Here is a 13705-nt window from a genome sequence, read left to right on the forward strand (position 1 = left end):
TGGTAGAGATCAAAACGCGGGAGGAAATTTGGAACCACAAACAAAAAATTTATCAAGATCTTGACAAAAAGGCTGCAGCATGCAGTGCTGTAAGCACTGAAATGCAAATTCCAGTTATACAATATTGCTATTATGTTTTCAGAAGCTTTTCAATGTATGATTTTCGGTGTAGAAAATGTTAATGTTAGCCATCCCACCCAGCAAACAAGAAATCGGGAGTAGGGTCATATAAGAACGATTTATAAAGTTTTGCTTTGTTAATTGTCTTGATGAAAATCATGCTGCAGGACCAATGTGTGTGATATGTAGGGAAAATGAAAGTTTGAAATCAGCAAATTTGGAAAGACATTAGGCCCATCATGTCGATCTGGTGGATTAGCCATTTTCCTTTTTCAGAGGAAGGCTCAAGAAATTCAGTCATCAGCCCAGGTACTCAGCAGAAACGTAACACACAATGACAAATTGTAGCTTCTTGTAAAGTTTCATATCGTGTTGCATGAGAAAAGGCACCCCCCAAATCACAAAGAGATGAATATTTCTCACTGCACTAAACATAGTTAGTACGATCCTGGAAGAAAAGCCTGCTGAAAAGCTCAAACAAATTCCTCTGAGGGACAATAGTGTGTCATGGTGAATTGGGGGTATTGTCCAGAATTTGGGAGATAAGTTCATAGCTAGATTGCAATCAGCTAAGGATTTACCAATAAGCTACAACTGGACGAAAGCACTGTTGTCATGTGCTACGTTTTTAGTTTATGTTCGGTGCATTTGGCAAAGTGAATTTGTTGAAGATGTGCTGCTTGGCATTGCCGTCGAGCACTTTAGGTGCACAGGTATTTAACTCTTGAAAAATCTGTGCACTTCATTCTTTAAGTCGTAAATTTCATTAAAAGGAGTGCTCTTAGCAGCCGGCTTTTCGAGGCCCTGTGTACTGAAATGGGAGCTGAGCACACATGTTTTGCCTACTACAGATGTGAGATGGTTGTTGAAGGATAGGGTTGGTGTTTAGCCGAGTAGGCTACGAATTGAGGTATGAAATAGGCCTACATGCTTTCCTCATTGAGAAACAGTCACCTCTTGCAAATTCAGAGAACCTGGAGAATAGTGATCAATTAGAAAGCATTGAATGCACTGTTTTATTGATGTCTAATAAAGCAAACACTTGGTTAACCATGTATTCTAATATAGGGCTGATGTCAGTTAATAAATATTACTGCTGCTGTGGATTAGGTATTCATAATAATTTGGTAAAGCATCTTAAACCAGCAGAGCCAGTATGTCCTCATACATTGCAACTGTACTGTAACTGTGAGTTCAAAAATAGGTAGGCTATAGCTATGTATAGCTATGTTCTTTATCTTTCACCCTCATTTCTTCACCTTTGATTCACCTTCACCTGATTGCAGAAATTTTATTTATCTACGTTTATCTAGTAGTTACTCAGAAATCTCTTGCGAATGTCCTTCCATAGGGATCAACGTAAGCCATTGTGTTTTGCATGTAAGGAGTAAAAGACCCATTCAAATATATGTATGTGTAGATAGTAACTGTTAGATCACAAAAATAACATTTTTACACCTTTTTCCTTTTAATAATGACAGAGTCATTTGAGTTCCTGTACACATTGAAGCAATCATTTAAATGATCAATAACATTAATAAAATATGTTTGGTATTATCTAGTTGTCAACAAGAAACCCAAATTTTGTACAGAAAGAGACAAGCATTTCAAATTTAAGTTGCAGGAAAAGTTCAACTTCTGTTTAACTGCACCGTCAGAGGTGTCAATCTAACATCAGCTAGATACACTATGACATGCATGGTCTAGCTTTTCTTGTAATCCAGTTTATTTTTTAATATTTAGGTTAACCAGTGTTTAAAACCAGAGGCGTAATGTCAGTCTCATCAAGATGTAAGATCTGCTGCTGTCACATAAAGAGTAAAATGTCAACATATTTAAAATCAATAGTACTGCATAAGGTATTTAAGTTGAAATAAGATGTATGCTACCCAATATTTGCATGAAAGATTTATTACCATGTTACCTCAAGTTTAGGTACCAGATAAACCAGACAAACAAACCAAACCATGAGAAACATTCAGCAATTTAATTTGTAAGGTTAATTAGGCCTAATTGCTTGAATTAATGAGCAATATATTCTTGAGCAATATATAGCAGCAGAGAAAAGTTTGTAAATACAATTCAATGATTTTGATACTGATTTTACATCATTGATGTAGTGATTTAAGATGAATGGTAAAGACCTGAGTGGTTTTATACTGACAACTTACATTTCCAATAGATAATACAACACATGGGGCTCTTGAAGCCATTTTCAATTACAGTGAGCCATCAAGACCAAACCTTGTATTAAAGTAAAAGTTTGGCCAAAATTAAATTGAGATCTAGATGGGCAAATAATGTCTAAATGTTCTGAAATCATAGCTTACTGAGCTTTGCAAGGGCCTCATTTATAAAAATGATCTTGGATTTAAATTTAAATGTAATCTTGAGGTAATTTCTCAAGTTGTGCTTGTGCTTGATTTTTAAACATAGCTGAGACCAAATAAAGTTGTTTTGTTAGTTTAAAGTGCCGTATCAGTATCTTATGTACTTCTCATATTTAAATCAAATGAACTTCATTTTGAACTCCAATACTGAATAATGCAGCCATGACTGAATAGCTTTTCTCACGTAGCACACTATTTATAAGACATCATGTCTTAAATAAAACACACCTGGGATTGATCATGATTCTTGCACTCTTCATGCCTAAAATTGATATTCAGTTAAATTGTATTCTTGAAGCGTGCACACAGATCACTTCGGGTATTCACGTGCAGCCCTCAAACATGCAGTATCTCCATAACCATAACCAATTAACTCACATCTAGTATAAACTTTACATAGAGATACGATCATATCCACATCAAAGTGAGATTTTATAAACAAATAGTCATGCTTTGCTGTGTAAGTCACAATTTAAGAAACAATTTGCTCGCAAGACCATTTATAAATGAAGCCCCTGAGCTCTAAGCAGTCTAAGCCATCTGTCAGGTTCTTTGTCATCTGCACCATCATAGACAAAAAACTTGCCTAATATTCATTATCACTTAAAAATACATTTCATACACTGAAGTGTTGTAACTACTCTACTGTAGGCAGAGTATAGTGACTGTGTTGATTTTTGTATGTTTGGAGGAATGTTAATAAAAACATATAAAAGATCACAAGCTATGAGAAGACCGTTGATAAAATAGCATATTGCTCATGCATGTGGTTCACTGTTTCAAAATAAAATATATAGCTTCTGGCGCTATTCATGCAGAGTTCTCAGTTGGTGTGTATGTCAAGTCTCAATGTGGACTCTTGTTTTGACAAAACAAATTGACAACTGTGCTCTGAAACAAACCACTTTATCTTCCGAACACAGTGAAAATTACTTAGAACACATCTTAAATTGTTACCTAATAATAAGTAATAATTTAAATGTAAAAATACAATTTTTAATGCGACTTCAAAAATCCCCGTTCACTTCCCATTTACTATATTTGTGAAATTATTGCAGAGTCACCTGATCATTACACAAGAGTCATTATTATCTTTTCTATTTAAGACTAAGGTATGGGTTTAGTAAAGGCTGCTACACTATAAATAGAAATAATCCGTTTTTGTGGAAAAGGCGGATTCCCATAAGAATACAATTCTCTAAACGCCACTACGTTTAAAAATGCTTTTCATTCATTTGACCTTCAGTCACTGACCTCAAAATACATAGGGTATAAGACAAAGAAGGTTGTCACCTTGAATACCATAATCATGCAGCAGCTTCATTACATATAATAATTATTTTCCACTATCCTGAGTCCACAAATCCTATATGACTATTTCCAAACAACTGTGTCACACATGAGCCTTTGTGTTTTGTATAAACCCATAACAATTACTCTGAATGAGAGAACACGACAAGTTCATGTCCTGGTTATAATGGAGCCAAATATTAATTATATTGTATATATATCGGCCACTGAATCACAACCTGATAATATTACAGAAGTAGAATCAAAAGGCACCATAACAAGGTTGACAATTCTGGTTAGGAGGGAAGTCCATGAAACCATGTTCCCTTAAAAAAGACTGTTTTTGGGTTTAACTACACTAGCTCTCCTTCTAGGGATAAATCAAGATATCTTTCAATATCGGTGTATAATAATTATAGATCATAAAGCCCTTTAAACATTCATTCTCTTCAGTTCAATGAGTTCCACTCTTCCATCTGAAGTAAGACCACAAAATGATGTCTTGCTCTTCTGTCCAAAAAACTAGAAACACTGCAGAGAGTGGACAAGGACCATAAGTGATTCATTAAGGTCTAAAAGCAAGTTGAGCTCATTTGAACAATATACATCTAATTTCAAAATATGCAATGATGATGACACTGAACACATTATTCAAGAACTCTTCTCAGCAACATTAGTTCTCTTGAAAATGTTGGTCATTATTCCAATAACTGCAATCATTATGGTACAGTAATGTCATGATATATTGACAACATTTTTCATAAATCCAACCCTGAACCTCATTTATTGCACACAGGCTACAGTTAATTTGTAGTTTGGTTCTTATTGGATTACCTCAATTGACACACTCCATGCCCATCCCCCCAGTAAAAAAATAAAAATAAATTTCACTATGTATCAGTAGGTTGTGTAGGCAGGCTACAATTGAACGAGCTGCTGTTAAAACAAAAACTATACATTCACAAGAAGACAATAAAACACCAGCCAACTTGTAATTTAAATTGATGTGTGCAAAACATTACAGATCTCTATAAAAATATGTGCATATGAATACAGCTATTTTTTAAACTAATACAATATTTCCCACTATTTACACTACAAGATATACATCAAATGTACAGTTGTTATCTATTAATGCACCTTACCATACTGTGCTTTCACACAATACAGTGCCAATAAGAAAGTGGATGTCAAACAAACAAATCCATTTTATTAAATACAATAAACATCCAAAACCCGAATCAATGTGATTGAGCTAGGGGCATAAAATGTAGTGTTCCATTTGAAAGACTGAAATTGCATATCCCATGTAGAAAACCTGACTCCTGGGTTTTTTATGAAAGAAGCTTCAGGGTCCAGTGGTCTGCTGTGGCCAATAGTTGTGGGCTTACTCCACTGGAGGCCAAATACTTTGCCTCAAACACTTTGGCTATACAACTGAATCCTCAACGTCCTCCTCCCTTGTGCTTGCCATGCGTATCAGCCCTCTCTTCCTCAAGGGGCTCCTGGAGACGCTGAGCAAGGTGGGACTGCTGCCCTCCAGAGCTTCATTTGAATGAATCTGTAGATGATCTAGTTTACTTAGCTCTGTGCTAGCCATGCCCTCCAGTTTGGTGTCAAAGGAGGAGTGAGTAGATTGGTCACTGTCTGACAGGATGTCTGACATACTGCTCAAAGAGCTCAAGTCCGATTGGTCAAATGAGAACTGAGGAATGGACAGGTGTTCATTGCGGCACATGGGGCGTCTCTCCAGTTTTGTTGGTGGGTCAGCGAGGGGTGGTGGTGGTGGGGGCTCCATCATGTCCAGGGAGTCACGCTGCATGGTGGCCTCGCAGGAGGGTGTCCTTCTACGCAGTAGCATGCTGCTCTCAGAGATTTTGGTGAGGGGCGACACTGGACCCGAGAGCTCAGCATCCAGGGGTGGCTCTATGGAGATGCAGGGAGGGCTCATCTTCTTCTTCCTGTGCACAGACAGGTGTCCAGGGGACACAGATACTCCACGTAGGGAGGGTTGCCTCTGCTGCTCCACTGGTAGCTCAAAGACTGGGTCATCGTCAATGGAAGGGCAGATCTCAATGGAGTGCCGACGGGGGTCATTGGCCCAGGAGGGCTTAGCCAAGAAGCCCTCGGTGTCCACGCTGTAGAACTTCTTCAGGTCCTTCTCCTTGCTGCCAGGGCCCAGAAGATTGGTGGCACTGCTACAGTTCTTCAGCGGGATGGGGAGCTGGCCAGTGGGGGTGGCGTAGGGAGAAAGGGAGTGGCTGCGGACCTCAGGCTGGCCTCCGGCCCAGTCTTTGGCAGAACTGTTAATGTGGCGAACCTCCTCGTCTGCCGGGTCCATGGAGTCGAACATGGAGTTGCCCGGGCTGGCGCAATTGCTGCTGCTGCTGGCCTGGCTAGAGGGCCGGCTGGAGATGCTGTGCTGGCTGTACACCTGCTGGTGTGTGTGCACACTGGAGGAGCGGCCACGGGGCAGCAGTGGGGACGCCGGGGGGCTGCTGGGGGCTGAGATTCTGGGCACAGGCAGGATGCGGTTACCCAGCATGGGCACTTTTAAATGCAAGCTGTCACTGGACTGCCTTTCGAGGTTGTCTTTGGAGTCACAACTCTGCATATCAACGGAGTCATTCTTGATAGCCTCCTAAAACAAACAGGCAAGTCTGAGAATCAGGAGTTAATGCCTATAGACTTACAAAAATAAGCATTCCCTTAACATATTGTTCACGGAAATGGAGAACGACATGCAATTACAAATACAAAGAGTAAGTTTTAGATTCAGCAGGCTGTACTAATCTCAGCTGTACCTGTCTGCGAAGCGGCTTGCTGATGCTGTGGGCAGGGCTAAGACAAGGTGGGGGGATCTTGGGCAAACTGCTGTTCTCATACACAGAACCGGGGCTGGCACGATAAGACACCCCTGGAACTCGCAGCAATGAGCCTCCCTCACAGGGCTGAGAACTCACTGAAGTAACAGATCCTGGACAGAAAGAGGAATCATACTAAAATGTAGCTGCATATTTTCATGTTGGGAGCAACTATAAAATCTGGGAGTATGCACATTTTCCAGAACAAAGCCTGTTCATATAATATACTGTACATGTTGCATCGTACAGGTTTTTCTCAAAGTACCTAAATGCAGGTTTCCTTCATCAGAGTCCACCTCTGGCAGGGGGCAGGGGGAATTAGCTGGCTTCACCGGGCGGAACATGTAGCTGTCATTGGGCAGGGAGTGCATTCTGGACACAGATGTTTTCCGCACGGACAGCAAATTGTCTTGAGCACTCAGCAATGCTTCGTTCTACAAGCAGACAGAGCCACATATTCTTAGATACATGTGTTATGTTTCGGAGAATATAAACTTATATACAGTTATAAAGAATATGAAATATAAATAATATAAAGTTGTGCTTTTCTACTCATATAGATTTTAATGTGTGTACATTATATGGCATGCAGCAAAAACGCAACAAATACTATTTAAGCTGACCGATAGATGTGATTTGTTTTCAAAAATTTAAATATCCCACTGTATGACATCCATCTCCATCTACCACATCTGAATGCTGTGTCTTGTTAATCTCTGAATTAGCCAACAAATTGATTATATGCTATTAGATTTAAATTTAAATATTTATCTAAATAACGTCTTCAATGTGAGATCCATTCATTCATTAAGGTGTTTCAATGCAACAGAGTGCTTCGACTGCTCCTCTTTTCATAGAAATGCAAATTGGAGAAAAACCCTGCATCTAACCTCAGACCAAATTAAAATCACAATAATCTAAAGGGTTCATGTTAGGAAGACTCCGTGCTAACTTAGATTTAAGTGATATGTTTTGCCAAACAATAATTTTTGAAAGAGGCTACTTAACTATAAAAAAGCCCCTTAATGAGAAATAAGATTAGAGCGTATCAAGGACTGGGATAAGCTTCCCTTTCTTTCACTAGCTCTCTTGACATAGGAAATGAAGAGATAAAGCAGATTTTCTCTTTCCCCTGACGGCAGCACAAACAGGCTCAGAACGCTGGACTTGCCGGGGCTGATAAACTGCAATGTGACTTTTCCAAGAAACTTAAACAGTGCCTGTGGCTTACTTTCCTAGCCTCCTAGACAACTTCCCCAACAGGCTCAGAGGCTTATCTCCTGGCCAAGGATTGCTCTCCCTATCCCGCTATTGCACACGCATGCATGGGCTCAATATTCACCCATTCGCATCAGTTCGGACATATTTCACGCCAGCAGGCCAGCCGTTTTGTCTGATGCCGGATTGTGAATTTATATGCCAGCGCTCTATTGATACTTACTACTGACCGTGTCTTGCAGTTGGCAATAGGATTTTGATGCACTGATGTACATGCCAGACTTGAGCAAGTGGGGCCTGGATGTTTGCTAACAGTCATTTCTAAATTAATAAATTTCTTAAATTATTTCAGCAATCAACATTTAAAAATCATTTTGTTCCCGTACACAACATCACAATGCTCATTGTTTGCTGTGAGAATGACATTATTTCCTGACAGTCCTTTTCCAATTTGCAGATGGGACTGTCCAGTCATGCCACTTCACTGAGAAAACATGTTTTGAGGGCCATTCCACTTTTATATTGCATCATCTCCAACGGGAACGAGTTTTCTCTGAAAAACATCCTTCCTCTGGAATATGATGATACTCTCTGTGTAGAGGGAGGAGACTGCTGAGCAGCACGTTACCTGTCCAGGTGAGTCTGGGTGTGGCCCCATGTAAGTGGCCCTGCTCTCAAGGCCCAGGTTCATCCCCCCAGAGGTGGTGCTGAGGCGCCGGCTTAACTCCAGCTCGATCTCGGCGTCCATCTCGGCGTCCTCCTTGGCCTCCTTGTTGCTCTCCTCCAGGTGCTTCATCAGCACGGCCACCACCACGTTGACCAGCACAAACTGGGCGATCAGCACGAAGGTGACGAAGTAGATGGGTGAGATCAGGGGCAGGTAGCTCAGGCAGTGCTTGTCCTCGCTCCTGCACTCCCGCAGGGTGTCCTGAGGAGAGCCGAGGCACAGTGAGCGCTCCCCCTCAACACCCCGTCCCTCCAAGGGGACAGTCTGTTCAGTGGGGCTGTAGTCTGAGCAAGCCGTCAGTTTGACACTAACTCACCTTCATGATGCCATTCCAGTTGTCTCCTGTGGACACCCTGAACAGAGTCAGAAAGGCCATCCCAAAGTTCTCAAATGTGGCATGTCTGCTCAGCCCTTCACAGGGGTTGTCTTCATTACATTCTACAGACAAAACGACAACCGTGGAAAGACACAAAACAGGAGTTAGGAGTTAGTACACATTTAGTCATATACAATTTTATGAGTGGGACAGGTACAACCTTGACTTCTGTAATGCCAAAGAGTAAAAATATCAGAGAACCACATACTTCCATTTAGACATAAATCTGTTAATTCAGTGATACTAGCCAGTTTAACGACTATGAAGAACTCATGCAGCTTAAAGAGTCTATTTTGTCATTTGTCAGAGGGTACCTGTACACCCTAAACTACAAACTATGCTATTGTATTGGGCCACTTACAGATTAACAACTAGAAAGATAATTATTATGCACCTATTTTATAAGGGATTCATGTGACCATTTCCAGGGTTCTCTCATTCAACCTCCTCATACGAATCACATACGTACATAGCTCAAGACAAACATACTGTACAGTATTTTGAGTTGACAATTACTTGATTTATATTGTAATATTTATTATTTTCAAATACTGGTTATCTCTATGGCCAGACAGAGAAAAAGAAGTAAGTCTATTTTTACATGCAGTACTCGGGACATTCTCGGAATTCAAGATACGGTAAATGAGTACAGGACAACCACAAAGCCTAAAAGGACATAGACAGGCTTCTAAAATGACCAGCACAGTAGTGCACTAATGCAAATCTTTAACACAGTTGAAAATGCTTAGGAATGAAGCACTGACCAAGTTTCCCAAAAAGCTCTACCCCAAGGGCGGCATAGATGAAGAAAAGAAGCATGAAGAGCAGGCCAAGATTTCCCACCTGGTGATAGAAGGAATGCACATAGCAGGTTACACACGTGCACACCACACCAAAAAACTACTGCAGAATATTGGGAAACTTACAAGAGCCGTAAGTTAGTTGTTCGGCATATTGAGCACACACCACAAACACACGTCAAATATGGAAAACATACATGATTTAATGAGCCTGCAGGTTGGCTGAATATCTCTTGTTTGTATATCACTTGTCGGAGCCTATGAGGCTGAGCTGTTACCTGTGGCAAGGCTTGTACCACTGTGTCCAGCAGAGCTCTCATGCCCGTTGCCATCTTCAAAAGCTTTAGCACTGAGAGGACACAAAACAACTCAGACACTGCAGGAAATCAAATACCAGTCATCCACTTTCACATGGCTCTCTCACACATCCCACAGCAGCCATATTCATTTAGATGAAGAGAAAGGGAGATAACATTCAGCCAGCTATGCCTGTACGCCAGTCAAGTCAATATGATAACTGTGCAGATTAACTAGTATGGGAATTACCTATTGTTAAAACCTCCATTTCCATGCAAGGATTATTTATGGGTCCACAGAAAATCTGGTATTTTTATATAACAGAAATAATGAATGTAAGAGAGGCTTTCTGAGAACAGGAACCCTTTGCATCCCAATTACAGAACAACCCAGGGGGGCTCTGTTCACTTCAGGATGATCTGTGAACTCGCTGCTTTCAAAACTCAGCAGTCAAAACGTGCATTCCTTACTAATAGGACACAACACATTTCCCCGTCTTTGAAAGCATCACACTGAATGTCCATTTCTACCTCTGGCTATCCTCAGCACCCTCATGATGCGGATGATAGTGGGGTTTATGGGGAGAGAGGCATTGATCTCGATTTCCTCCAGTGTGATCCCCATGATGGAGAGCAGAACAATGGCCAGATCCAGCTGGTTCCATCTGGAGAAGAGAACAGAGTGTTTATATGTGTACTTCATCGCCCTGGAACAGTATATGGCAGTGTATTATGTAAACATATGCATTACAGTATACGCTCCACTCCGGTACACGCACATAGACAAACACACTTTTAAAGTGTTAGGGGAAATAATAAATTTAACTGAAAAGTAGTTTATACTCGGTGGGAGATGCTCTCCTTGCTGCAGGCGTAAATTAATTCAACTGAGAATTTAGACATTGCACACACTTTCTGTGAAAAAGCACCCTACTGACTCAGCAATAAATAGCTTACATCCATACCTAAGGAAACAATAGGATGTAAGAGCATACAATGGATGAACAATGCAATGGATTCTTCTAAATGGTCTTTGTGAATCTTGGAAACAGCACCCTGAAGAACAGATTCCCTGGAGGGCAGTGGTAAGGTGACTTTGTTCATTCTAGGCACTGAGGCCGACAGAAATCCCAGCCCTCTAGGCCGTTTGGCCCCGTTTCTGTCATGGCCTGAAAATGCTTGTCACTTCACTTGAAAGCAGCTGAGCGAGTTTAACAGAGACACTTCCGAATAACACTTCAATGTGCAGTTCACACTTTGGATGAGCAAGCAAACGGCGTCTACTTCTTACAGTGGTGTGGCTGCTAGGAGGGATAAGTGAACAAGGAAGTTTCAGTCAGCACGACCGACAAATCCTAACAACATTCCCATCAAGACATGTTGCGCCCTTAAAGCTTAAATATGTATAACTGTACTGTGGACTAACTTTCAGCCAGACCCATGCTCCTCAGCCAGATTGACTATACCTCTCTTTGAAGAATCTTCGAAAGCCAAAAGCGATGAGCTTGAGCAGAGACTCAAAGACGAAGACAATTGTGAAGAAGTAGTTGCAGTATTTCAGAGCCTCTTCAAGGTACTGTGGAATACATTAACACCATTTCACCGAACAGTCCACTGAATATACACAATGCAGTGATCAAATGTTTTTGTAGTGTTGCAAACGAGCAGTTATTATTTCTTGATGCTGAAAAACTTACTACAGGTTTTTTCTAGACCTAAGTTCATTCAATGTACTTACATTGCTTACAGGTTTGTGTGATTGTGCTGTTTACATTAGATGTCATATGAAATGGGTAGAGACAAGATTATTCAGTTTTTAATTGCATCAGATGAATTAAATATTTTCAAACATATTTGAATATTTCCATATCAATGGAGATGTGAAACCATTTTAGGAATCAACATAGCTGTAGTAGTGAGATAACTGACGTACGCTATTTGTTGCCTGAAATCACCTAATTAATGTTGCTGATGCATTATTCCATACGAATGTGAGGTGACAGTCAGTTGAAGGTGAATTGAAATGACTCATGGCCAGGTTTAGGTTAAATCTGGCTTAAATGTTTTGAGAATAGCTTACCTTGGGCTGATTGTAATGCTCCATGGACATAGTGATCACGTTGATCCCAATGATGCAGGTGATGAAGAGGTCCAAGTAGTGGTTGGTGCACAGTGTGTGGATGTAGAGGCGGGCAGGGGAGTAGTCTGCGTAGTAGGGTCGCTGCTGGGCTTCTGAACACAACAACCACACAACACACAGCCATTAGTGCACCTAAAAATGCTTTTTAATTGCGCATGTTCACTGGCATTAGAAAGCAGGTCTTGCATTACACATTACATACTGTGTGTAAAATGGTAAAGTATGAGCAGTTTACAACTTTACAACAAGCTCTAAGATAATGATGAAAAGTAAATCCTGGATATATTTGTTTAGAAACACTACACCGATGAAAGAATGAGGTGCAATGGTTGTCTTCCTCTCACTTTCTGATTTTCAGTAACTTTACTTCCACTCTTATCCAGAATGGTAACATTCCTCCAGGATTAATATGGATCCTGAATCAATTTGGCTACCTGGCTGAATAATTTGCTCTTTGTTTCATAGGTCCCTTGAAATAATTGCTGGGTTTGGCTTGTCTGTCACTTAATGGAGAAACTTCAGTACTGAATAAGCAATAGCTAACAGGGAAACACGACAACCAAGGAGAACCATGGATTATCTATCAATTACTGAAGCCCCGCATAAGCACATTTAAATTTTATGAATAGTAGCCAGATCAACTCTCTTATTTATTCCCCGCCTATACAAACAAAGAGTAGAACCTATAGGCATTCTTTATATTCTTCTACTCATGCAGCTTCTTCATGCTTTTACTGCCGTCAGACATGCAATAACTCCATATCATGCCCTTGTAAACATGGCCTTATGTGGCTGAAACAAACAATGTGCGATATTTCCATTTTTCTGGGTTGATTATGGATCACATTTTTGCATTGTGTGAGCTTGTTCAATGTAATTGAGCCAATACAATTGAAAACTGCAATGGCAGATTAGCATACTGATCAATGATCATTGATAATAAAAACTATTGTATATGATACAGTCATTAAAATTATGAGTCAATTAATATCTGCAAAAATGTATCTAAAAAAGAGACATTTTCAAATTTGCATATTTACAGAAGAGTAAACTTATGCATATGAGTCTGCCATTTTGATGTTTACTACATGTAACTTACCACATAAGGAGAGAACCACATTTTTGACCATGAATGAGAACGAGAGATTTTGTATTTAGCAAAAGGTTTCATTGCCCTTCAAGCTAACTTTCAATAACTCTGTATTTCATATCATTGGGCCTCTTTTGAGATGATTAAATAAACAAATCATATTCTATAATAAAATCAAATAGTGGCCTTTGCTACTGTGCTGTGAATAAGATATGGCAGCAAGCAATATATTTTCCTGCTATTGGTTATCATATGGACCTTGGATTATGTAAACGTTGTTCTGAAATAAAAAAACTAATTTAATAAGCTGTCAGTCACTCTATCTGAGGAACCAGAGACTCACTTATTCACAGAGGTAAGGCTGCCCTCCTGACAGTGACAGACCGCTCATACA

General features: G+C 40.2%; 1 protein-coding gene across 1 annotated transcript in view; it reads right to left on the reverse strand.

The window, feature by feature from the left end:
* Positions 1-1564: 1564 nt before the first annotated feature.
* The window catches only part of LOC118218207 (voltage-dependent T-type calcium channel subunit alpha-1H-like), a 103263-nt gene continuing 91122 nt past the window's right edge, over positions 1565-13705 (reverse strand). The window contains exons 26-35 of the mRNA XM_035400708.1: positions 12162-12313; positions 11548-11657; positions 10613-10746; positions 10064-10134; positions 9750-9828; positions 8926-9047; positions 8511-8810; positions 6930-7098; positions 6605-6777; positions 1565-6441 (exon numbers count right to left, since the gene is read on the reverse strand). Coding sequence (XP_035256599.1) covers positions 5230-6441; positions 6605-6777; positions 6930-7098; positions 8511-8810; positions 8926-9047; positions 9750-9828; positions 10064-10134; positions 10613-10746; positions 11548-11657; positions 12162-12313 — 2522 coding nt within the window. The 3' untranslated portion in view covers positions 1565-5229. The remainder of the gene's footprint in view (positions 6442-6604; positions 6778-6929; positions 7099-8510; positions 8811-8925; positions 9048-9749; positions 9829-10063; positions 10135-10612; positions 10747-11547; positions 11658-12161; positions 12314-13705) is intronic.

This window comes from Anguilla anguilla, chromosome 2, assembly GCF_013347855.1.
Source record: "Anguilla anguilla isolate fAngAng1 chromosome 2, fAngAng1.pri, whole genome shotgun sequence".
Classification (NCBI taxonomy): Eukaryota; Metazoa; Chordata; class Actinopteri; order Anguilliformes; family Anguillidae; genus Anguilla; species Anguilla anguilla.